General features: G+C 42.4%; 3 protein-coding genes across 3 annotated transcripts; 1 reads left to right on the forward strand and 2 right to left on the reverse strand.

Moving 5' to 3' along the window:
* Positions 1–11790: 11790 nt before the first annotated feature.
* Positions 11791–14236, reverse strand: LOC128707726 (ATP-dependent RNA helicase SUV3 homolog, mitochondrial). Its single transcript, XM_053802685.1, has 3 exons — positions 13927–14236; positions 13352–13855; positions 11791–13280 (listed from the first exon to the last, which is right to left on the reverse strand). The coding sequence occupies exons 1-3, from the start codon at positions 14234–14236 to the stop codon at positions 11791–11793; spliced, it is 2304 nt and encodes a 767-aa protein (XP_053658660.1).
* A 604-nt stretch (positions 14237–14840) lies between these two features.
* LOC128707130 (charged multivesicular body protein 3) lies at positions 14841–15570 on the forward strand. The gene is made up of 2 exons (XM_053802077.1): positions 14841–14885; positions 14953–15570. Exons 1-2 carry the CDS (start codon positions 14841–14843, stop codon positions 15568–15570), a joined length of 663 nt encoding a protein of 220 aa, XP_053658052.1.
* Positions 15571–18953: 3383 nt separating this feature from the next.
* On the reverse strand, positions 18954–24481 carry LOC128719132 (attractin). Its single transcript, XM_053812754.1, has 6 exons — positions 24183–24481; positions 19766–22942; positions 19559–19685; positions 19398–19484; positions 19204–19285; positions 18954–19135 (listed from the first exon to the last, which is right to left on the reverse strand). The coding sequence occupies exons 1-6, from the start codon at positions 24479–24481 to the stop codon at positions 18981–18983; spliced, it is 3927 nt and encodes a 1308-aa protein (XP_053668729.1). The 3' UTR covers positions 18954–18980.
* Positions 24482–24544: the final 63 nt, after the last annotated feature.

Raw genomic sequence — 24544 nt, forward strand, 5'->3', positions numbered from 1 at the left:
ACGCGGCATCGATCCTTCGGTTTCAGATTTTGACAGCTCACTACCTGTCAAACGGTACTCTGCCTGCTGCGATTACTAGTTACTGTTGCATTCTTCTCCACACCTTACTGGCTCTCACATTCGTTACTCTTTCTAACTGCTCTCGCTTGCACACACACACGCACACAAGCTTGCGTTTATGCATTTTCTGTCGTGTCGTGGTTGTTTCGTTTTGTTTCGTTAGTTCAATTATAGTTGAACACGATCAATGTGTAAATGAGCAATAATATAACAGTCGGCAAATATCCCGTTTGCAAGAGGAAGCGAAAGTTAAGAGTAAATAAAAAAGCTAACATGAAGCGCATTTAATGTTACATAAAGAAGAAAAAAAGCAAACAGCACGATTACTAGCGATTAACTGACTTCACACCTACACACACACAAACGCGCGCATTACGCAACACGCGACGGTTTAAACAGGATAGTATGCGTAATATGCATATCGCTCCCGATCTTACTTCTACTAATATAAAATGATATCATTTTTCTGCTTTGTCGCTTCTCTTTACTGTTTTCGGGTGTATGTATTTAGTTAATTCTATACTCTGTCTATATCGCTTCTCTCTCTCTCTGTCTAATTCTCTCTCTCTCTCTCTATCTCTGGTTTCTTTGTGCATCGATCACTTTGCTCATTGATGTCCCGTGTGTGTGTATGTGTGTGCGAGTTTGTGAATGCGTGTACTAGTAGTGAATGTATATTACTAATAAAGACGAAGCAAGTATATTAAAGAAGACACATACAGACCAGCGTTACATTCGAGTGAAAAAAAACATATAGAAAACACACCCGTTGCATCAACTCCACAACCATATACTGCTAAATATTGAAAGAACAGAATTATACACACACAACCAAAAAACACATCTCGCAATTGACTAATTGCATTAACATGTTATAAATAAATCGTCACACATTCGCCAAGATAAAACAATAACACACAACCACACAAAGTTATGCTAATGATCGGAGAAGAGAAAAACATACTGACAAAACATAAAACACACACACACACACATCCATAAATATACACAAAAACTCTCAATACAGTGAATCGTTTGCAAAACAAGAAGCGTATTTATCTTTCTATCTCTATCTCTCTTATCTTTCGATCACATTCTAATCTAGCGCTAATGGGTGAAACAAAAAAAAACAATCCGTGTGAGTGAACAGCAAAACACAGAAGAACTAGCAAACAAACAAAGAAACAAACAAACAAACAAGAATAACTAGTTGAAAAGCAATGTAGTGAAGTAAAAATGAAATGCTTTAGAGACAAACAAAAACATATAGTGAAAAATGGTATAGAACAGTGAAAATACAGGCAAAGTTAGTGACAAAGATTAACAATCCCTCGATCTCAAATCCTATGTTTCATTCGCTCCCATTACGAGATCGGTTTGATACTCCGTGTTGTTTACTCGTTTTGTCAGTTTGTACTTTTATCCTTTTTTATGTTAATTTTATATATTCTCAATATCAGATACAGCTTGTTTTATGTTTTGTACATAGTGTTTGTTCTTTTGTTAATCTTTTAATGCAGTTCTTAATACAAAATTGAACAATTCTTCAATATTGCTTTTAAATTTACAATCCTAACACAGTGAAATGTAAGTAAGCTGCTAGTTCACTCACTCTTTAACACGAGCATTTTTCACCATGATGGATACTGCGACCATTATTTACACTCCGATCGCTATCCCCGGTTTCCCCGTTCCATGCGCATACCCTCTTCACCCGCTCTTAGCAATATCGCAACAAATATATATAAATAAAAAAATACATAAACATATAACGAAACTACATATGCGAGCATATTTAACAAGAAAAAGAAAACAGTACTATCAAACAAACAAAACCCAAAACACGCACACACAACGGCATACAGAAAATTGTAGTGAAATAATCGAAGTGCAGTGTGTTTTAAAGTTTTTTCCTGCGTGTGTGTGCGTGTACGTAGTCAAGCAATGCATCTCACTCCTGTAGCTTTACGTCATTATCCAGTCTGTTGTTTGCTGCATAAACAAGCACGATCTAACAATTTCAATGCTGGCTTCTTGGCTCTCACACATTCTGAAAATGCAGAACAAACACAAACAGAAGAAGATTTGGAATGAAAGAACATGTAAGAAAACACAAAAGAGAAAAACAAAACAAACAAATCACCAAACAACACAACCACGGTACGTGCGAACGAAGCAGAGTTTTGGAGCAAAAGAACAACAAACAAACTGAACCAAACATAAACCAGCAAAAAAAAATAATAACCAGCATCTGCACAACACAACCACCACCCAAAACAACGCAAAAACTCATCATCCACCCAAATCACCCAAATCACCAACAACCAACATACATATGGCATTAGGCATCGTTTGTTTATAATTGTTACAACAAAAGATGAAGCAGAAGGAGAAGAAAGGAAAATGGTTTAAATGAGTAAACAGAAAAATGAAACAGCGTTACACATTGAAAATGAGATTAAGAAATTAAGGAATAAAACACAAGAAAAGAAAACTGTTGAAAACAAACTGAATGGCCTTTTTAATACGCGCTTACTATTTTTATACATGTATTATGTTTTCTTGTGACACACACAAACTCTCTTCATCTCCCTTCCTCTCTCTCTCTCCCTCTCTCTGTCTCTCTCTATTTCTCGGTGTAGTTATTTTATGTTTCGTATGCACTGCATACGTTTACTTAATCGCAGTTACTAACACAACATTACACACGGCTCACCGGGACACTAGCACAACCGAATGTGTCCCGAACGGAAGTGTTTGCTGTGAGTGATATGGTAAGCTGCTAGAATGTTCTTTACATTTTCACCTGCGTTTCCATTGTTAGCGCACTAATTTACACACACGCACACATACAACATACATACAAAACAAAACTCACACGTACAATTCAACGTCCTGAAGACTTGAAAATAGCTTGCATGCTTACGCATTTGGTGTAAATTGTGCTTTATTCGGATTGTCTGCTAGATTTAATTGTATTACCTGTTCGTAATGTTTTATTTGTGTGTGCGTTAATCAGCGTTTGGAAAGCAAACGCTTTGAGAAGAAAAGCATTTGACGAAATAAAAGAACAAACAATGGAATAGAATTTAGCCTGAAAACATCGCAAAAAAACAGTAGCACTATAAATATATATAGACACACATATATATATATATATATAAATATACACACAAAGCCATATAATAGCCAACAATAGTATATGGTGCGGGAAATAGGAAATGAAAAACAAGAAATAATAAAAAAAATAAACAAAACACAAACTGGTGGTGAATGAAATGCAAATGGAAAACAATATACATGTCAATTACTGTAGGGTGGGTTAGTGGATTAAAGATTAATTATCTCTTGCACAACGGAGCATGAGAACCAAATATACACAATATATTATACACATTTAATGACGCCTAGGGCAAGTAGCGCGTAGCAAAACAAAACAGACAAGCGGCAAGAAAACAGATGCGATAGAAGTGAAACTATTTAACTCTAAACTCCTGTCCGGTTTCCCAAAGTTTTGTTTCGGTTCTTTCTCTCTCTATTGGTGAGGATTGTTTTTGTTTCATTGCATATGAAATATAGTACACATAGGTTATTTTCTTTGTTTCCTCTTTTGTTATCAACTTTTTTTTCTTACTTACAATTCATTTTATCGTTATGTTGTATGGCCTTTTGTGGTGTTTATCCTTTTTTCGTTATTGTTTTAATTATTATTTTTTTATATAAGATTCTGCCGAATCAGTTTTGTTATAGATTATTTGTTTAACCTTATTTATTTAAACAAAATACTTTTAAACTCTTTACATGCAAATAGGAAAACAAAAAGCGAAAATAAATTGTCATAGTAGTGAGGCAGTAGCGCAAATCCAATATATAGTTGATGCGAATTAATCATGAGCTAGAGTTGAAAAATTGCCGCAAACACAACCACCCGAAGAAGAAGAATCATAAAACCATGCACCCATCGACGAAACGGACACGGGAACATAACGAGAGGTTTCGCGTGAGTTCAGTTCAAGGAAAACAATTAACTTTTTTAATCCCTTTCCTTCTAGTTCACCATCTTCCACTTACAATAGTTACACTACATGTTTGTACTAATGTTAAAAACGGTCAAATCTGAAAGTAAAGCAAGACAACTGTATTATTTAAGCGCACGTTCAATCGGGAACGGATATCAATCTGCTACATTTGCCACAGTCCCTTTCTCCCACATCCAAACACAGCCCGAAAACATCACTCTTAACACTAAAGATGCTACTTATACTAACCATTTCAATCTCTCGAATCGCGCTAGTTGCTATCTCATGCTTAGAAACAATGCAAAAGAAGTAAAAGAAAGTAAATGACGTAGCAGTCCCACACAATCACACCACTACGAGCGTATTGTATAACCTATTGCAAGTTGTGAAACGTATTATCGAAACTACTTAAACATGCGAAATGCAAAATCCTCCCCCCCCCCCCTAACTGTTTGAAGATGACAATTGCTAACACATATATTATACTCATCCTTGCATTGTAAACGAAATGGAAACCAAATACGAACAAAGTAACATTGCGCCTCTTCATACGCGCCCCCACGTAGACTTTACCTTCTTCTCGCTAATGTGAGTGGTGTGTGTGTGTTTTATATTGTTTGATTCAGGGTTTGCAATCAATCCAACGCTTTGGCACCCCGCCCTTACAGCTGACTTGAACAGTCAGAGGGACGAAAAGGATAGAACCGAAACCAAAACCATAAAACAAAATGGCAAATTGTGAAACACCACCATCACCAAGAAATGGTGAAAAAATAACGGAGCAAATACCGAATGACATTGAAGAAGTAGTATGGAAGCAAACGAAACAAAGAAAGAGAAAAAGGAAAAACATATTTAAGGAAAATCAAACCAAAAAAAACCCCTAACCCTCACCTGTGTTTGTTATTGTATTTGATGTGTTTGTGTGTTTGTAACTTTGTGTTGGTTGATTGTGTCGGTGTTTAATAACTTTCATGTGCAGTACTTTGCTGTTTTGGTGTGTTTTCATTAATGTACTTAAAAATGTATTAATTTGTATAATGTGCGATCTTGTGTGGTACATGCGCTTCTACTGTTCTTCGTTGTATACTTGACGTTATTTGTTTATTTACATTTTTATGATTTACAACGTATTTTGTTTATTGTTTCTTTTTTATTTTGTTGTTGTTCTTTTTCTTCTTCTTTTGTTTTCACTGATTGTTTCCATTCTGTTTTTTGCTCTTTGATGTTCACCTGTTTACTACTCTCCACATACTCTTGGTGCTGAGTTCATTCTGCGTTGGAAGAGTGAAACATTCACCTTTGCAAAAAGTATGGTAAAGGTAAGGTAGTGTATCCGAAAGCATGCGGTAACATAATTTCTCTCTCTATCTCTCGCTCTTCTCACCACTCTATCAATCGGTGTGCAATAAAACACGTGAAATAAAAATACACACATACAGGAATAAAACACTTGTTTTCCCCTCGGTGTTCTTTAGGTTGTTTTGTGTATTAGTGTCGTCCGTGGAAAGAAACGATAAATGTCACTCGTCACTTCTTCTACTTCATCCACTTGCTACTACTGAATGTGCTAAATGTGCTACACATACACCTAAACAAACTGCTTTCAAACCGTGTGTATGTGTATGAGTGTGTGCGGATCTGTGTGTCTTTTTAATTTGCTTTGAATGTAACAAACTGCTCTACTTTCTACTATATTGTGACGTTTTAACTTCACGGTCGGACCCAAGTAACCAAACGCGATTACTAATCAAGACGGGTTTTTTGGCCCAGCTAACAATCGCAACAGTATTAGCAAACTCAATGCTTACTTTGATGTGTTGCCCTTTTGTTGTTGGGCAGCACAGTTAGTTTTATTCAAGTTTATAAATAATGCCGGTAAACGTGTGACGCCGTTAACAACTAGCCATGGAAGTTTGGTGGGACACTTACATTACAATTGTTTACATTTACTATCGATACATGAGTTTTAACACGTAATATTCCATAATTTATGGTCTTTTTCCGACTTACACCGATTAGAGATACGCGAATTATTAAATTATGCAGTTCGTGATGTTTTTTATGATAAAATTAAGCTTTTTTCAAATTTTTAAAAATCCCCTTGAATTACTATTTCTTTTTGATAACATTTAACTTGAATAATTGGGGAACTGTTAGTTTTGAATGTTCTTCGTATTGTGCTAACAAACAATCAATCATTTAATACGAAGTATAAACGACAAATATTTTAAGGATATAAGTTCAAAATTGAGTTGCGAACGCATTATCCATGCAACTCGGGAAATTACCGTGTACTAGTTGCGCGCGTGTTGCAGCTTGAATCTGACATTTCATCCATAAGATTTGACAGCTATTGATCCTGTCACATTTTCATATAGACCCAACCCTTAATTGTTTGACATTAGTTTATCGTGTACCTGTCAATACCACGCTTAAAATGGCGAACTACAACTGAACAATGCATCGATCCACACATTTCAATGTTGCAATGTTGATGTTGCATTATTGCAATGCCTAGCAATTGTCACAGCGTTGACAGATGAGTATTTGTGAGTTGATATGGTAGTGCGATGATTGCTATAAGTTAATAGCTTTATTTGGATAAGATTGAACACTTCCAAGCTCTCCTCATAGTATTTCTAATGATTTACTTGCTTCTTGAGCATCCGGGTATCCTTTATGGCGTATCGAAAAACAAAAGGTTACCCTCCGAACGATCCATCAAACGAACTGTCAGGAAAAAGGGACACGAAAGTTAAGCTGCATCTCACACACAAGTCCACAGCGCCTGTCAGTAAACTGCTGAATGCCGGAAACAAATGCACACCTGAAACCAACCAACCTGTACGCCGTCATAACGAATGGTGATGTAGCGAGTAAAGTTTTAACGAAAGTTTTAAACGCATCTGCACCCGCTATGTAATGGGTGGTAGTAAATCATAATTAGCATGTAATGAACCATACCCTCCTTTAAACTCCCTCCCATCCCTTCTTCCGAATCCGCTCAGCCACATTCAACCGATATGCTGAATCGAGATGCATTTCACGCATCCCACAGTGAACAGCATGACTAGGGAGAGACCGCTAGCATAAACAGCAACTAAGACCGTTCACGCCCTCAAGTAGTAACGTTTTCTCCCATTTAGCTGGTAGAAGGATCGCAGTACTGACAAAACGCACCGCACACAGTGCGCGCGTGATAAAATTCGTAAAAGCAATCTAAACGTTAAAGTAACCTGATGAACCAAAAAACCGTATATTTAAATTGTATTGCCACACCAAATGCGCTGTTGATTTTTCAATGCACCTGAACTATGATAGAGTAAGCGAATTGCGGGTGAACGAGTAGCAGTAGATCGTGCAAGTTTTATCAAGTGTTTTAACCAATTATTCATACCGGTTGTACCGTGTTTTTGTTAACCATTCTTAAACTACACCGTGCCCGATAAAGCGTACTGTTACATATCCAGGAGTGGGACAAAAAGTGCATAGTACACGTTTTTGGCCAATAGTCTTTGTTTTGTTTTTATGACAGCAACCCTCTTAACACTAATACTAGTATCTAGCTAGTGTAAGGCAAAATTCTAGAACAAAAAAAAAGAAATCCGCACCCAATAAAACCAACTTCTAGTACCCACCAAAGAAGAGCACCGAACCAAACAACGACATACCAATATATAGCATAAGCGTACCAAAACAACCACGTTTCCCGTTTTGAAATGAACATATAGTGATAAAACGCAGTAAGTAAAAGGCCCAAGACTCCATTGCGGCACATTTGAGAAAGCAAAACTGAGGCTGAGAGTGCGCAGGAATTGTAGAGACGAGCAAAGCGGTAGCGAATAGTAAATCCCTGTACTCCCCCGCTGGTAGCAAACCCGTTAAGTAGTGAAATGAATATTGTCTTACATTATAAAAACCAACGAGAAAAAGCAAAAGCAAGCCTACCGTTCCCTTGGATACAGACGTAGCAAAGGAACATCTGAAGAAGGGAGGAACATAAAATGACCTCACAGCATAAACAGAAGCTAATTAGTACCAGATACAATCTGAGAAGCCCGAAGCAAACTTTACGCATGCAGCAGAAATTTGCCCGAGCACGAAGTCACCTCGTCGTAGTTATTGTTGATACATATATATGCTAACGAAGTAATATACATCCTACACTACAGGAACCTTGTTGTAGTCCGCACACAGCAGTACAGCCATTTCACTAATGCAAGCACGATACTAACACCCTTCCTTTTACCCGTACATGCAAACTGTTCCCCTAACCCCCAAACGCTGGACACTGAATGGTAAATGGGGACTCGGGTTTGGAGGAACGATGATTTCTTCCTATTTTTGTTATGTTCCGTACTTTCCTTCTAACCGACACAAAGCTTCTTATGGTGGCAATCGGATCGAACCGTATGGGACGCCATTTGTCGCGCCGATTGTCAGTCCAGGAGAGAACGTGTCAGGTGTTATTGGGGTAGGGGGGTATATGATGCCGGATGGTCTCCTCCGCTTTCAGAGGAACTATCAGCAACTCGAAGATACTTAAACTTGTCTGTACGGCAAAGCACTAAGCTTACTGACATCCATTAGAAGTGTTTTGTAGTGAACTGACAGCAAACTGACAGCACTCTTTAGACGTTTAATTTATGTTTTTCTTTTGGTTTGTTTTTCTTTTTGTTTAAATTTATGCGACTTTCCTAACATGACTAGCATTAAGCTGTATGTTTGTGTGTAGAAACTTTATAAATTTAAATGTAAACTTAGGCAACAAACACTGAAAAATGCACTGCATTCTAAAACAAAAATCGTAGAAAAGTTATGAAATTACAAAATTTATTCAATTCGAAGAATGAACAACTTTGGGCAAAAGCTAAAACGTTGACGATGATTTAATGTCTTGTAGCAAAATGAATTACAACTTCAATGCTTTTGTTTGCTTTGGGTTCTGAACTGAAAACAAAGAACGAAAAGTAGTGTATTGGCATAGAAAATATTCAACCAAATCCAATTAGAAGCCTAACGTAAGACAAACCTTCTTGAACCTGTTAAATAATGTTTACAACTCGCCGTGAAATGCTTTTATCAAACGGAACAAAATAGAGAAAAAAACGAGAAGAAGAAAAACTTAAAAAGGCTAGTACGTTTCTAAAACTCACAATACAACAAATCAATACATGCATGTAAAACCCCATTCAGCATTGTAAAACCATCGTAGTCAAAGGAAAAGGAAGGAGCAAACAAGGAGAAAAGCTTACAAAAATGGTATGAAAAAAGAGAGAACGAAGCAAAACAAACAAAAGGAAGCTTTCCTTTTATTCCGCTCCAATGGAGCTTTCGTGTGTGCGGATACGCAAAGTTATGACAGTAGAGGACGGTTGTCACCATACACAGACCACACTCCCATCTAAATTCCTTTGTGTGTATGTGTGTGGGTGGCACACCGGTGCGCTGCGCGGTTGCCATGGATACACAGTTGCAACAGTATATAAACACTAGTAACACCGTTTTACGAAAGTGATTCAATAAAATCAAATGCCATATCGAAATATTTGTTTGATTTATTTATTTTTGGTATTAACATCGAATGGAATATAGATATTTATAGTTATTATTGTTATTATTATCAATATTCAACATATTTAGCTCTAGCCTATATGGTATTACAGAACGAAACTGACAAAGTAAATCTATATGAAAAAATAACTACTTTCAGATCTGTAAGTTTTCTGATTCAAAAAGGCAATGGTATATAATTTTAAAAAGTCATTCTCCTAATGAATTATTTTATAAAAGTCCCTGTCCTTGAAAATTAAATAGTTTTCAAACTTTCAATCGATGTTAGTATGGAGCAGGCATATATTAGTATTCGTACGCTATCACATTAGCACGTAATAGTGTACACAATATTCGGATAAAAGTTTACAAACTAGAGTCTTGTTCAAATATTTTTCAGATTCTTGCTTCGCTTATCCAACCGTCGCCATAATCTACTAGGCGCCTCCATAAATTACTAGGCGTCTCCATCGGTTGCCAGGCGTACCAGGCGTAATTAGGTACAGTTAATTATTAGGTAAGCGCCAATTATCCGTGCTCATCGGGTCTCGACGGTTGCCTGATAGTAAGGAACAGTTTTTACAGTTTTGGGTCATCTTTTGAAAGAAAAATAGATTCTTCCTCAAGTTTGCTCATATATTGTAAATATAGCTGAAAGTAAAGATGTTTTTTTTTTCTGTTTACGTGATGAATTAATAACATTCAGAAAAGAAATTTGAACGTGTGTGTCATGCACAGGACTATTTTATACATGGTAAAATAAGGAAATATTGGAAAACTTAAAAAAAAATAATTAAACAATATTTTTGGAAGAATTCGGTTTTAAAGTGAAGGATGTAAGGTCAAAGAAAACAAGATATGGTACGTTTGGAATGTATGCATCTGGTCGTTTTAAAATTCGGTAAAATCAATAAAGTTTTAGAAATAGTAGTTTTTGTAATTGTCGTATTCTTTTAAGACAGAACTTCTTACACCATTCAAACATTTTTATACGGCGTGTACACGCGAATATACTTCTGGGAGTGATCAATAAACTCACCAACACAACAAACCTGGAAAAGGTACTGGAGTCGTTGGACACATTGAGGCTTTACCTTGGGTAAGGAGACACTCAATAGTTTTGAAATAAAAAGTCGTTAGGGTTGGGTTGGATAAGATTCAGTCTTGATTTCGATCGAACGAATGATTCATGTTTCATCTGTTTATTGCTCAACCTAGCTGCATTGCTAACAAAAAAATAGTTACGATTTCTCAATCAATCTGCTGTACTCGCATAAAATGTATCACCTGTAGCCGAGGTGCGATCAAGCGCTGCGCTTGCTTGTTGTGTCAGCTGTTGTCGCGGTGCGATTGATTGCTGCGCTTGCATAAAATGCGAGGCTTGATTGCGATCGATCGATTGCTATATTGATTGTTGACTATGGTTGGATGTGAGGTGGTCTAAATTGCTATGCTTGAAAAATAAATAATATTGCAGCTATACTTCCCCGTTTAATACAATAATTTTAAGCATAAGTAAAAACCTATGAACGAAAGAATAAAATTATTCTTACAACATTTAGGTTTTGTTTTGATAAAAATATTTTAACATATCTCGAGGTTTAGCAGATATACTCACTATCCTTTAAGGAATTATTGGTTCAATGTTGTACGATCGAATGTTGATCGAAATAAACTGAAATGAAACTGAATTTTGACGTAGTTATGCAAAAATGAAACAAAACACACAACTAATCGGGTTTCTATCAATTTAGTATTTTCATAGTAAAAAATGACATTTTCCATAATAAAAAATTTAAATACAGCATAATAAATAATCAAAATTTTGAAAATTTACAAGTGGCAATTGAAATTGACGAAATAATTGACAAAAAACAGCTGTATAGAAAAGTACTACAATGGCCGATGGCATAGTTGGATCTAAAAGATGATCTATAGGATTCCTAAATTATGTAACTGTTCGTTTATGCTGGATTTTGAGCTCCAGAAAATTACCCAACCCAACCTCAATTGGAACGGAACAGAAAATTACCCATTTCCATCATTGCATACATTTAGGCGTAAAACTAAAGAGGAAATTTCAACACATGCAAAAACGATTAAAATACTCTCCAGTTTCGAGACTATCATCATTAGCGCTCCGTTGATCGATTTATTACTTTCCCTTTCCACGGGTAAGTTTTCGCCGGCCCGATGATCCCTTCTTGCCACCGTCGAACGGATCGTCATCGTCTTCCTCCGCGCCACCCTTCCCCGTACGCTTCGCCTGCTGGTCCCATTCTTGCTTCAACTCTTGCAACATTGCCGGTGTCAGCAGTCCTTGCGCCAACAGCCGCTCCGTTAGCCTACCGCGTGTCCCACCCGCACCGGCTCCAGCCTCCCGATAGTACTTGCTCTTCTTCTGCCGCATCACGAACGAATCCTCGTCGGGCGTGTTGGTCGAAACGGCCGTTTCCGAATTTTTCAACAGTTTCGTTATTTGAAACACGCCCTGCTGTATGATGTCGTCCAGCTCGCGCTGTATATCGCGTACCAGCTTCTCGTCTGGGAACAGATCCGGAAACCGGTAGCTCAGCCAAAGGTACAGATCCAGCACATCGAACACCGCCTCCAGGTGCACGAGATCGATAATGGTGCGCGGTAGCTGGAACGGCCAACCGCACTGATTGCACAGCCAATCGAACGTAACCGGCTCGTTGCGGCTGTACCGGCGTGCGTACTTCAGAAACATCGAGCACACGAACGGCATGTTGCGGTTGATCGGTGCGCAGCAGAAAATATAGCGCGCCCGCAGCGGTAACGGTACGTGCTGTATCGTTTCGGCCAGAAACTTGAAATCCTCCGTATTGCACATAAAGTACAGCGAATCGTCGACCGTGCTGAGTGATACGAATATCTCCATCAAGTTGCTGAGAGTTGCGTTCGGCAGATGGTACGCGTACAGCTCGATCATGTCTGCGGTCGGATGAAGCCCTGCCTGGGCGAGTGGATCCGGTGTTTGGGCTAGAATGCCTTTCAGGGTAGGTAAGTCTTCCGCCTTGAACGTCGTCACGTATCCCTCTTCCCACTTCATGCCATAACGGCCGGCCCTACCCGCTATCTGGAGTGCCGCCGACACCGAAATTGTGTCCATCTCCTTTTCACCCTTCTGGTTCATCGTTGGTTTGATCATCGAGTAGAAGATAACGCGCCGTATGCTTAGGTTCAGTCCCATACCGATGGCGTCTGTGGCGACCAGCACCTTGCAGCTGTTGTTCGGATCGTTAAACTTGGCCGCCTGGGCCAGCTTGGTGCCGGGCGGTAGGCCACCGTAAATGACTGCCACCTCCTTGCCGCGAGCCTCTATCTCGCGCGAAACTGCGTAAATGTCATTCTTGCTGAAGCACACAATGCAGTCCCCGGGCTGAACGTTATCGAGCGTTTGCAGTGCTTGATCCTCAATGTGGAGTGGCGTGAGCCGTTTGTAGTTGCGCACCTCGAGCGATTCATGAGTGGTTTCGCACAGCTTCTGGAGCAGGTCGGCCGTTCCCGGTTCACCACACACGTGAATTTCCTCCGCCATCAAACCCAAGAATGCTCTCGTCCATGCCCATCCACGGCCAACGTCTTTTAGCAGTTGTATTTCGTCGATTACAGCTACTTCATCTACAAAAAGCCAACATAAAATTAGGTTCCAAATACATTCTAGACTGCTTTTTTTAGTCAAATAAACTCACAAGGCGTATTGATGGACGTCATCTCGACAGTACAAGCCACGTGCGCGGACGGTTTGCCTTCAGCATTGGCAAATTTGCGTTCCTCGCCCGTCACCAGATCGCAAGGCGTTCCTCGCTGATTGCTCTTGTTGTACACTTCACTGGCCAGCAGCTTTAAAGGACCACAGTACACTCCCGATTTGGCGGTGAGAAAGCGTTCCATAGCGTGGTACGTTTTGCCCGAGTTCGTGGGACCGGAGTGGAAAATCACCTTCCGGTTCATGCCCCTCGCATTCGGGTACCAGTTGGCCGGTTGTCGAAGGTCAGATATTTTCTTCAAATCATCCATACACTCGAGGTGTGGGAAAATTTGCTTCACGTGCCGCAAAAAGTAAGGAAAGACATCATCTACGTGGCCCGCTCCCTGCAGTATATCGCTAAGTACCACGTGTAGATCGGCCGGCAGTGCATCTGTTTCGAGACAGTACTTCCGAAAGCTGATAAACGCTTGCTGTTGAAGATTCGCTGTGAAATGTTCAAAAATGCATATTATTAACCACGGAAAGAACCCCAAAGTTAACCAGCACATCACTTACAATCGATCCCATTTTCCAGGCAGAGGAATTTTATTTCTTTCCGATTGCTGAACTTCAATATCACCTTCAGCATTTCCGCCTTATCTAACACACCCGTCAGCTCGGCACCGACATTTATATCGTCCGGGCTGGGTCGTATAGGAATCGGGGTGAATAGCTTACTATCGTCCTTCTTACCCCGGTACAGTTCGACTGCAGTACTGCTGGGAACCAATATTCGGCGAGCACCGTTCATTGTGCGCGACGCTACCTGTACCGAGTTTAACACCGTTCGGCAGTAGCGTGTCCATCTGTGTGCATTTATTAACATTTTGGTGCCCTGTTGCAGTATTGTGTAATTCGTCCAGTCACCACAAAGCCGGTAAAAATATTGCCGCCTGCACGGCCACCGCGTTCGAGAGCAGCTCACCTGGTTTGTTTTGATTTTGCACGTGTGCTGACAGTAACAGCTGTCAAATTGCGACACACACAAGCCCCCGCACAAGGTTACGCTGGAATAGAGCGGGTTTGTTTACCTAATTTATGAATGAGAAATTGCCACGAAACGCAATACACGGAGAGAAAAAGGCTAATCTTAAGTTTCTATTTCTTCTAAAATATCTAAAACACTCCATTCATTGTTAAAAGTTAGCTAATTACCCAACACCCAACGGCAAACTGTCAAACTCAAGGGCATTCATTCCTTCACTCGGAGTCGACTGCTCTGTTTGTGAGTGAATCATAACAAAACAAACGCAACAATAAGTTGGCTGTGAAAAGAAGCAAAGAAGGTGCGCGTTTCACAAGCTTTTTCGATTATTCATTAGTTATTTATTTGGTGCTTTTTTGTGCAATACTAGCTTATACCGTGCGCCGGTGTTTCTCGTGCGGCTCATCGCTGTTTAGTTATTCCGTCGTGCTGTAATCGTGCAACCATGGGCCTCTTTGGCAAATCCCAGGACCGAAACCCAAAAGATATGGTAAGCACACAAAGCTGGTGGATGGGAAAACAGCACGAATTCACACGACACTTGCATTGCATTGCAGGTCCAGGAATGGTCGTCGAAGCTACGCAAAGAATCGTTCGCACTCGACCGGCAGATACGTTCCATCCAGCGTGAGGAGGACAAAATTAAGCGCTCGCTCAAAGAGGCGGCGAAAAAGAACGACAAAGAGGTGTGCACGATACTGGCGAAAGAGCTCATCCGATCGAGGAAAGCGATCAACAAAATCTACACCAGCAAGGCACACATCAACTCGGTGCAGCTACAGATGAAGAACCAGATGGCCACAGTGCGGGTGGCGGGCTCGCTGGCCAAATCGACCGAGGTGATGCAGGCGATGCAGGCGCTCGTGAAGCTACCGGAGGTGGCCGCCTCGATGCGCGAAATGTCGAAGGAGATGATGAAGGCCGGCATCATCGAGGAGATGATCGACGAAACGATGGAATCGCTCGAGGACGTGGAAGAGATGGAGGAGGAAGCGCAAAAGGAGATCGACCATGTGCTGTGGGAGATAACGGCTGGCAAGCTGGGCGAAGCACCGGCCACACCGCTCGCCAACCCAACGAAGGACGAACCGTCGACGTCACGGGCCGAAGAGGAGGAGGATGAAGAGGACGATATGAAGGAGATGCAGAGCCGATTGCAGGCACTGAGGTCGTGAAATGGAGCTGCCCTTACATCCTTCTCCATCTTATACTGACCACCTTCAGAGGTTTTGCTTAATATTAACACACAGATACACACATACACTCAAATACACAACTTAAATACTGTCCGTTTGTTGCAACGTTGCAGTCACTAGTTATTTACCCATTTGCCCACAAAGATACAAGTTCAAGAAGAAGAAGAAAAAGTATGTCCTGAAAGGAATTTCTTCCCTGATTATAAATGTTAAAATAAAATATAACTTATCTTACCTTTTGTGTACATTACGCCCACCCAGCAAGCAACACCGTAATTGTGTCTTATGCTCTTTTCAAGCTGCATTTGAATCCTTCCTTTTTTTCTTTTATTACCGCAACAAAATGCCATAAAATACTTAATTTGGTTTGTTTTGTTTTTTCGTTCCATCCGTTTCATATCTTCTCGATTTTGTTTTAAATGAGTGGAGTGGTTTTATTTGATTTTGCTTTACGATTAAAAACCGCAAGTTTGCTCCGAACCATCTTTCGTAGTGTGACAAATCGCACCTCTTGTTGTATACTAATTCGCGTTCATTCTTGCTAACTCACCACTAACCTTTGCGCACTGCCTTGTTCAGTAGTGTGTATTTATGCGTCTTTCTCTTGTTGTCGATACTATCCCTTCTTTACTATAGACCATTCCTTTATATTGCTGCGTTCGCCATGGGTGTGATCCGCTTCAATCTGGTTAAAATCTGTTTTTTTTCTCTCTTGTTTCTATTGCGGCCACTCTCATTACTACTGCTCGAACGGTCGGTTGGACATGCCCGATATTCGTCTTATTGCTTAACCGTATTGATACCGAATCCCAATCGTTGCGGCATCGCACGATTATACACCTGCCGGATAAGTCCTAACAAAAACACACAAAACCAAAACTAGCTAACAGAAAACATCCTTCCTAACTGAAAGAATACACCTCCCCGACCAATACACAGTGACCACATGCGTACGGGTTTGGATTAAAACGTGTGCACAGTGTGTCGGAAACACTATTGTTTTGCTCTCGTAATTAAATATGTTCAGTATATATAGATATATTCAGTATGTATATGCATATATCATAGTCACAGTCTCTGCGTTAAAACGAAACACGAGCACACACACCCTACGCATACGCTAAACTAACGGGAAGGCTGCAAAAGCTTCCCGTTACAGTGGGGACATGTTACACCTTTGTTCCTTAGCTTTCTTTCCTTCGTGTTCACACCAAATTAAGAAGCTTCCTTTAACGCGGTACAGTTCGAATGTAGCGGGATACACATACAAAACTCTAATCTGATGCCCAAAAGCTGATTGTGTTGTTCAGTTTACAATCTTTGTTTTCTTCGTTGCAAATAATAGCTCGCTTTTGCATCAACTCTTTTAAAATAGCTATACGGTCCCCGACCGGTTTGGCTTTTATCCTCTGCCGCCTGTACCAGCAATTTTGATTTAACGCACACACGATGATCAGTTTTTAAAAACCATTAGTCCTGTTTAGTTTCCGTTCGATCGCTATCCTTCGCCCTTGTACCTGCTGAATTCTAATTCTAATGCTTTGCAAAAGAGAACACAACACACAGATCCTGGTTGATGAAACCTATCGCTAATTATGATGCCTAAATGTACACTGTGTAGGTCCTTGTGTGCAAGGAAGAAGATCAGAGCAACATAATCATCAGCACTCGCTCGTTCTCTCTCTCTCTCTCTCTCTCTCGCTGTGCAGATCTCGGGACTGCATTGGCAGATTCAATGGTAAAACAGGGAGATGGAGATCACCTATAACACTGTTCCAGTTTCGGCAAAAAATGAAACCACGCACTACGAGCCGAACAGAACGGAAAAGATAAAAACGATGCGTTTTTTTTTTCAATCGAATACATATCTAATAATCATCACAATGTTGTTTCCTTCGCTAACCCTTCGTTTTCCATTTATGCACGGTTTAGATTTTCTCCGGGTACGGGTTCTATACCACTACAAGCTCCACTACCCTTTAAGCAGCAATTCTACACCACATAACGCACGGCTCTTTTTAATACATATCCGGGGGTTTCCCTTTTTGTTCATGCCCATTAGTGGTGCTTGTTTTATGAGTTCTTTTCAGTCATTGTTTTGCATAAAATCGGCAACATGAATTTGGCGATGATTCATGTTCCGCATACATACACACCCACACAGTACGTTTGGCCTGCTAGCGGAATTAGATGAATTTGTATTAAAAAAAACCCCAGGAAAAGACTTAAACACATGCGTTCAGCATCGGTTGACTTTGTTTTAGCACTTTCAATAAAAGGAGATGTGAAAAATCCAACGGGGGTCCAACGAAACCAAAATGCGTAAATAATTTACTTTAATAGAAACATTTTTGTAATGAGTATTTGTGAAGCCGTTTGTGAGGCTTGTACAAATTGTACAGCAAAATGCAAAACCAGCTGGACAGATTGCAAACGTGCAAATAAACCGGGCTTTGGAAAAAAGGATTCTACCGTTACGAATCGGTATTGCGATATTCAAAGTTTTCCTTTCTGCAAGATAGGGAAAAGTTGTGAATTAAGCACAAAATTTTAAATTTAAGATTTCTGACTAAATTTCAGGCTATTAGTGCTGCAAGTAACCTATATGAATTTGCAAACTATTAAAAAAAAACTTACTTAAGGCGCCAAAATAATAAATTTTCCCGACCCAACACAAACCCGTAACGGGATTCTATTGTACAAAACAATGCACCCATAATGGGGTTTCGCCCCCAAATGATACACAATATACACTTGCCATTAAATTAACATCGAAAATCCAATTAAAAATTATCTCTATGCATTCATGTTCTGCATGCACTACGCGTTTGTGTGAGGGAGCAAAAGAAAAACGTTAATCAAAGGTAGCACAAAGTAATGCAGGCCTAGTGCGTTCTACTCGCGTATTTCACGTTCCATGCCTTTCTGGGTGCTGTCCCTGCTGCCCTCGGGATTATCATTATTATTATTATTGGTAGTGTAATTAATTATTAGCATTATTGTAAACCACGCGCGCAGTCGTGTATACCTAGTCTCAGACTCTGTATTTGTATCCAGGCTTGCAAGAGTTCTATCTTGGCTTTGTTATGCTCGCTTACTTTTGCTTACTTTGCTCGCAACGCTCTACACTACGCCCAATGCCCAGTTACCATTCGCTTTACCGATAAAGCTTCGTTTTTGTGTTCATCACTTTCAGTATCTGTTGTTCCTGTTGGGCTATGGATACTTTGCCCGATGCACGAGATGCCCATTGGGATATCTATCGAGGTTCAGCAACACAGGCATGGCCATGCCATGCCATGGCTCTAGCTCCAACAAAAGGACCAATCGGATACGGAGGGCATAATGGGTTTGGTTGCCCGCCAGATGGATATACGTAGACATGATATTTATATACAACTATCAGGGTGTTGGCTCTGCTTACGCTTAGTCTTAGGTTCCTTCGGATGTTCTATCGACGAGCGTCGTGGGTTCCCTAACGTTACTAATGCACTTGCGACGGCAAGACCTGCCGATTGACCAGGAGGAGAATGCTGAAGGCCACCTAAAAGCAGCGGAAAATAGAATTAATTATCTTGGCGCACAATGGGATATCCCACACATTTGGCATACCCGTTGGCAGCCGGACTAGAAGCGAAAGAACTGCCGCCCTGTTGCCTTCGCATGGCTCCAGTGCGATAGGGCTGGGTGAGTCCTGTAAAGTAATAGAAGCATTACATTGCATTCAATGAAGCATTCGCGTGCATTCGAGTATAAAGGAGCGAATTGTGTGATAATCACAGCTTTTTTTTAAATAAAACACTTACCTTTTTACGTTTCCGCGGTGCAGCAGTAATATTTTCTACCGCGGGCGATAGCTCGTTGTATTCTCTACTTTCAATCTCGACCAAAACCTATGGCGAAATAAGGCCAAATTTTAATTTCTCTTTCGTGTTGCAACCGATTTGAAAACTTTTCAATTGCTCACCTGCGAAAATGGTCGCGACGCCATTTGTTCCATTTCAACAAACAATCGCTGCCGCCGCCGGAACATGTCGTAATGCTGCTTAATCTTCCACAGGATGGCCGCCATGACGAGGAGCAAAAGGAAACATCTGTACAGCAGAGCAACAAAGGAAAACTCAATCGAGTTGAATAATTATTTTCATAAAAATCTAAAATCTATTAGTCTTACGTTGAGAAGGTGATGAAGAATTGCTGTAAGTTCAGCTTCGGATACTGCGAAAACGCAATCTGTATCCAGAGCGGTGGCTGAAAGTCGTACACGTACACGTAAAACGTTGTCAGTGTCACATTGTCCTCGATACCGAACTGATGTTCGGCCTTGGAAAACCGGTACCGAAACGTGGAACAGTTAACAGCCGAAAACAGTGGCTTCTCGATGCCACCGGCCGTCCGGATGGTGATATTCATCCGTGCCGCCACACTGCACGTGATCGTAAAGTCGGCATCGATATCCGGCTTGACCGGTGAGTTGCGGAAGTTAATCTGCGTAAAGTGACGATCCTCCTTCTTCGACAAATTGAACGTAAACTGGTAGTCGATCGTCAGATCGTAGTAGCACGATCCACGACTCGGATCACCATGGTAGTGGTTGGTTGCGTCGCACTTTTCACAATGATCACCCGCCAGCCCCTTGGTGCTGCAGAAGCACTTGCCCGTCTCGCTGTGACAGTACTGAGCCTGTCCGTTACATTCACACTTCTGGCAGATGCCTCCATTGACCGGATTGCCCCAGTAGCCCGACTTACACTTGTCGCAGTTCGTGCCTATCGTCAGATCGTTACAGGGCTGCTTACACGTCTTCGAATCGGGACAAGTACTATGGCCATTACATTGACAGCTGGGACAGTGCGTAAAGTGCCAGCGCTGTGCCGGACATTCGGTCTCTTCGTGTGCTCCACTGTCTCCACCCGGCAGACACTTACCCAGCCCGGTCATGGAACCATCGTCACACCAACCACAAGCAGGATCATCCCGGCACTGGGCACAGGTGCGATAGAAACCGCACTGACTTTTGCCGCTACTAGCTGCCCGACACTTACTCGAACCTGTCGTCCATTCGCGACACTGCCCGTACGGAAAGCTGGCAGTGTACGCATTCTTGTCCACGCACCGCTGCTCATTCTGGCACCAGATACATTCCTCCTGTGTGCAATTACCGCAAGACGTCAGCCCAGAGCAGGCCGGCGGACAGGCATCGTTCAGTGCATCGCCCGATTTGTTCCGGCTGTACTGACATTTGCTATGCTCGTAGTCCCAGTGGCAAACGCTCACCGCCGTACAGGCGTGACATCCGTGCAGCTGCGCACACACATGCTCATCATTATCCGGACAGTCCTTCAGCGCCTTGGTGGGATAGAAATCGGCCCGAAACGTGTACGACACGTCCGGGCACTTCTCCTTCACGCAGATACCCTTTCCATTGCCAATGCCACAGAACATACAACCGTACGCGGTCGATACGCAGCCTTGGCACGTCGTCAGCTGACTGCACAGCTCGTAATCCATCAGCTCCTGTTGCGTTAGCACAAGCCGGCTCTTCTTGGGGCACACCTCCAAACCTTCCTGGTCACGGTCGAACAACCGTTCGCGCTGAACCGCCGCCGCTGGCATGCATTTATTCTTCTGTATGTCCCAAACGCATTTTACACCCGGTCGCGTATTAAGACACTGCTCCGTACGATTGAACGCTTGACATTCTCCCGGTGTGAACTTTAGCATGTCGTTTATCATCTGCCCATCGAACCCACCGTAGATGTACAGCGAACGCTCAAACACTGCTGCCGAATGGCCAAACCGCGCCAGATCGGCGTAGAGATCATCCGGCATGGGTTGCGTGTGCCACGAGTCACACAGCACATCGTAAACCATCAGATCGCGCGAATAACATTTCGCTCCGAAGCTGTGCGAAGTATCGTTGTGTGTATTACCGCCGAATACCATCATCAGTCCGGGTGTAAGGAAATTGGCCGTGTGTAAGAAGCGAGCAGTAGGCGCTGTTTCCAGCAACGTCCAGAGACGCTCGTGCGGTTCGTAGCTAAACAGTTTGTTGCTTAGCAACTGCGAGCTATCACTCTCCGACACGATGCCCCCGTACACGTAGATACGTTCCCGCAGCGGATCGTAAGCGGCCGAATGGCCGTAACCACCCTTTACCGGGTAACCGCGCGTCGGTACTATCTTCCATTCGCGGGTCCCAAAGTTAAACTCCTGCACCGTGTTCAAGTACCCGAACTGTGGCGAATGGCCAAATATGACCACCATCTTCTGCGAACTGCCACCACCTGACAGTATCTTCTTTCCACCGGCACCGGTTTGATCGTAGTTCGTCACGATTGTTGCGGTATGTCCGGCTGAACGGAGCGGTCCACACATCTCGTACGTTTCGTTGCACTGTTCCGATTTCACGGTGATGTTTTCCCATATCTTTGCACTCACATCGAACGCCCATAGCTCGCCGCACACACCTTTGCCCTCGATCACACCACCGTACATGAATATCTTGTCGCCGAAGATGACCGTTGACGCACCGTACCGAAGCTCCGGTACCGGCTTACTCTCTGTGTGGGCCGTCTCCCACACCTTCCCATTGAAATCGTACATATACAGCAGGGCTTCTGCTTTGCCGTAACTTTCGCCCGCAATCACGTACAGCGTATCGTGGAAAACGGCCACCCCGTGTGACGCACTGCCCGGCGGTGCAAAGCCTTCCGTTTCGCCGGCATCGATCGCCGTCCAGTAACCGTGGGCGATCGTTTGCGAACAATCGTTTCCCGTGTAGCCACCGCTGCAGACACACCGTTGCTGCTTCTTGTCACACACGCCATGGCCGAGATGGGCGGAACAATAGTTCGGGCAGCGGGGAATGTTACAGGCGGCACCGGTAAACCCATTGTTGCAGTTACAATCCCCATTCCAGCAATCGCCATTGCCCGAACAGCTGAGCGATGAATCGTTCGTGGGGCAAGCGTTCACTTGGTAGGAAATGTTAAAGCCCGACATATTGTACGCATCGTCACTGAAGAAGTGTAATAGGGCCGAACCGGAGTGGGCAAACACTTCCGGTATTCGGCGGATGGTGAAATTTTTCCGATACATCAACCCGCTAAATACGGCAAGCAGCGGTGATTCGACGGAATCACCATCGTACACGTACAGATGGTCCCAGCCACATTCGGTGGCAAACTCTTCTAGATGGAGCCGTATTACAGAGGGTTGGGTGGGACCACCGTTCGACACCTTATCGGTGATGGTGTTGTGTTCGCGGGCATCTATTAACCAGCTGCATTTGACGCCGATCGAATAGTTACCGAGCCCATCATGGATGCTGCCTGATGGATCCGTCAGTCTGGAATATAGAGAAAAGCGGCCGTTAGTAAGCTCATTAGTTCGTCATGACAACGATTCGCGCGTGGAATGATACGTAACTAATTTATCAAACGGGAATTTGCAAATCAAACTGGTGTGTGTAATTAACACATTTCAACTAGTCTTACTATTTCAAGTGTTTCAAACAAACAACTCATTTATGATACCAATTCCTCAGTTTCTGACCTCGTGATATACTCTTCCGTCATTATTCCCTTCATATCACTCTATTTCTTAGTGATACGCATAGCCTACTTGGCGTCTTATGCTGCCAGTTTGCTCCCATACATAAACGAAAACAACCCAATGCAAGATAAACGCGACGAGACGACCTCTCTTTGCCGGGTGTTTGCTTTGTACCATCATCCAGACGTAATTAACGTTCCCGAGTAGATAAGAAGTCCGAATCCAGTGCACCAAATTGCCAAAGCACGAATAGCCAGACACAAAAAAAACCATTCGAACCCGAAAAAAGCGTATCTCACCGACGCAACGCACACCGACGGGGAAAGAAACATCGCACAGTGCAACCTAATTTTCCGTTGAAGCTATTTTTCGATCCGGCGCATCCACAATGGTCTCCTTCGATGTTGGGCATTGTTTTGATTTCGTGGTGGTGGTATGTTTCTTTTTTCGTTTTAATCATTGTTGTTATTAACAAAAACGATGAATCAAAGCGTGAACCGAATGATGCCGCAATGATTACTTCTATTGCATTAAAACGTTGTTGTAGAAAAACACCCCTGTATCGTTGTTTATTTATAACTACTAAGCGACGTTTACATACGGCTATTATTTCTTGCAAGCGCTTCTGTTCCCAACAGCTGTTCGTACAAACACCTAGGACACAAATTGGACCAAAACTATCGTATTTACGCACCCCAATGTATGCAAGCATTTGATTGGATTCACCACCCGCGGAAAAGCTTGCGCACCAAAGTTTTCCTGCTTGTTGTTTTTCCAACGCTTTTCCGATTGCTAACTTTAATCTGATTACTGCATATCGGGCCAAACTTGGGCTGGATGGAAGGATCCAGGAGCGCTCTCCGTCCGACTGTTTCTGGGTGTTCATACTTCTATGTTGGATGTTGTTTCTAGCACAAAATGCAGGTCACTGGGACGGCACTTGGAAGTGCACGGAGCTAGTGGTTGTTGCATTTTGCTTTCTTTCCTTCTCGCCCAGCTACAAACAGGTTTTTTTTTGTATGACTCGCACTTACCTAACCTTACCACCGCAGAATTGGCACTCGGACCCTTGCCAGCCGTCCGGGCAGAGACAGGTTCCGTTTTTGCAGACACCACCGTTCATGCAGCGTACCTCCGTGCATCGGCTGGCGGAATCGGCCATCCCGGTCAACCCTTGACACGAGACGGTGGTAGGGCCCAGGTGGCACGATAAAGCTAACAGCACCAGTGCAGCACGCCAAAGGTCTGCCACCGTAGGCGGTGGGCCACATTTTCTTCGATACTTGGATTTGTGCAGCAGATAAACAAACATTTGCAGATATTCGAGCGGCATTCCGCTTCGCTGCGCTGCCGGAAGACCACTCCACTTTCGAACGGAAAATCAACCCCGATGCGG

This window comes from Anopheles marshallii, chromosome 2, assembly GCF_943734725.1.
Source record: "Anopheles marshallii chromosome 2, idAnoMarsDA_429_01, whole genome shotgun sequence".
NCBI classification, from domain to species: Eukaryota; Metazoa; Arthropoda; class Insecta; order Diptera; family Culicidae; genus Anopheles; species Anopheles marshallii.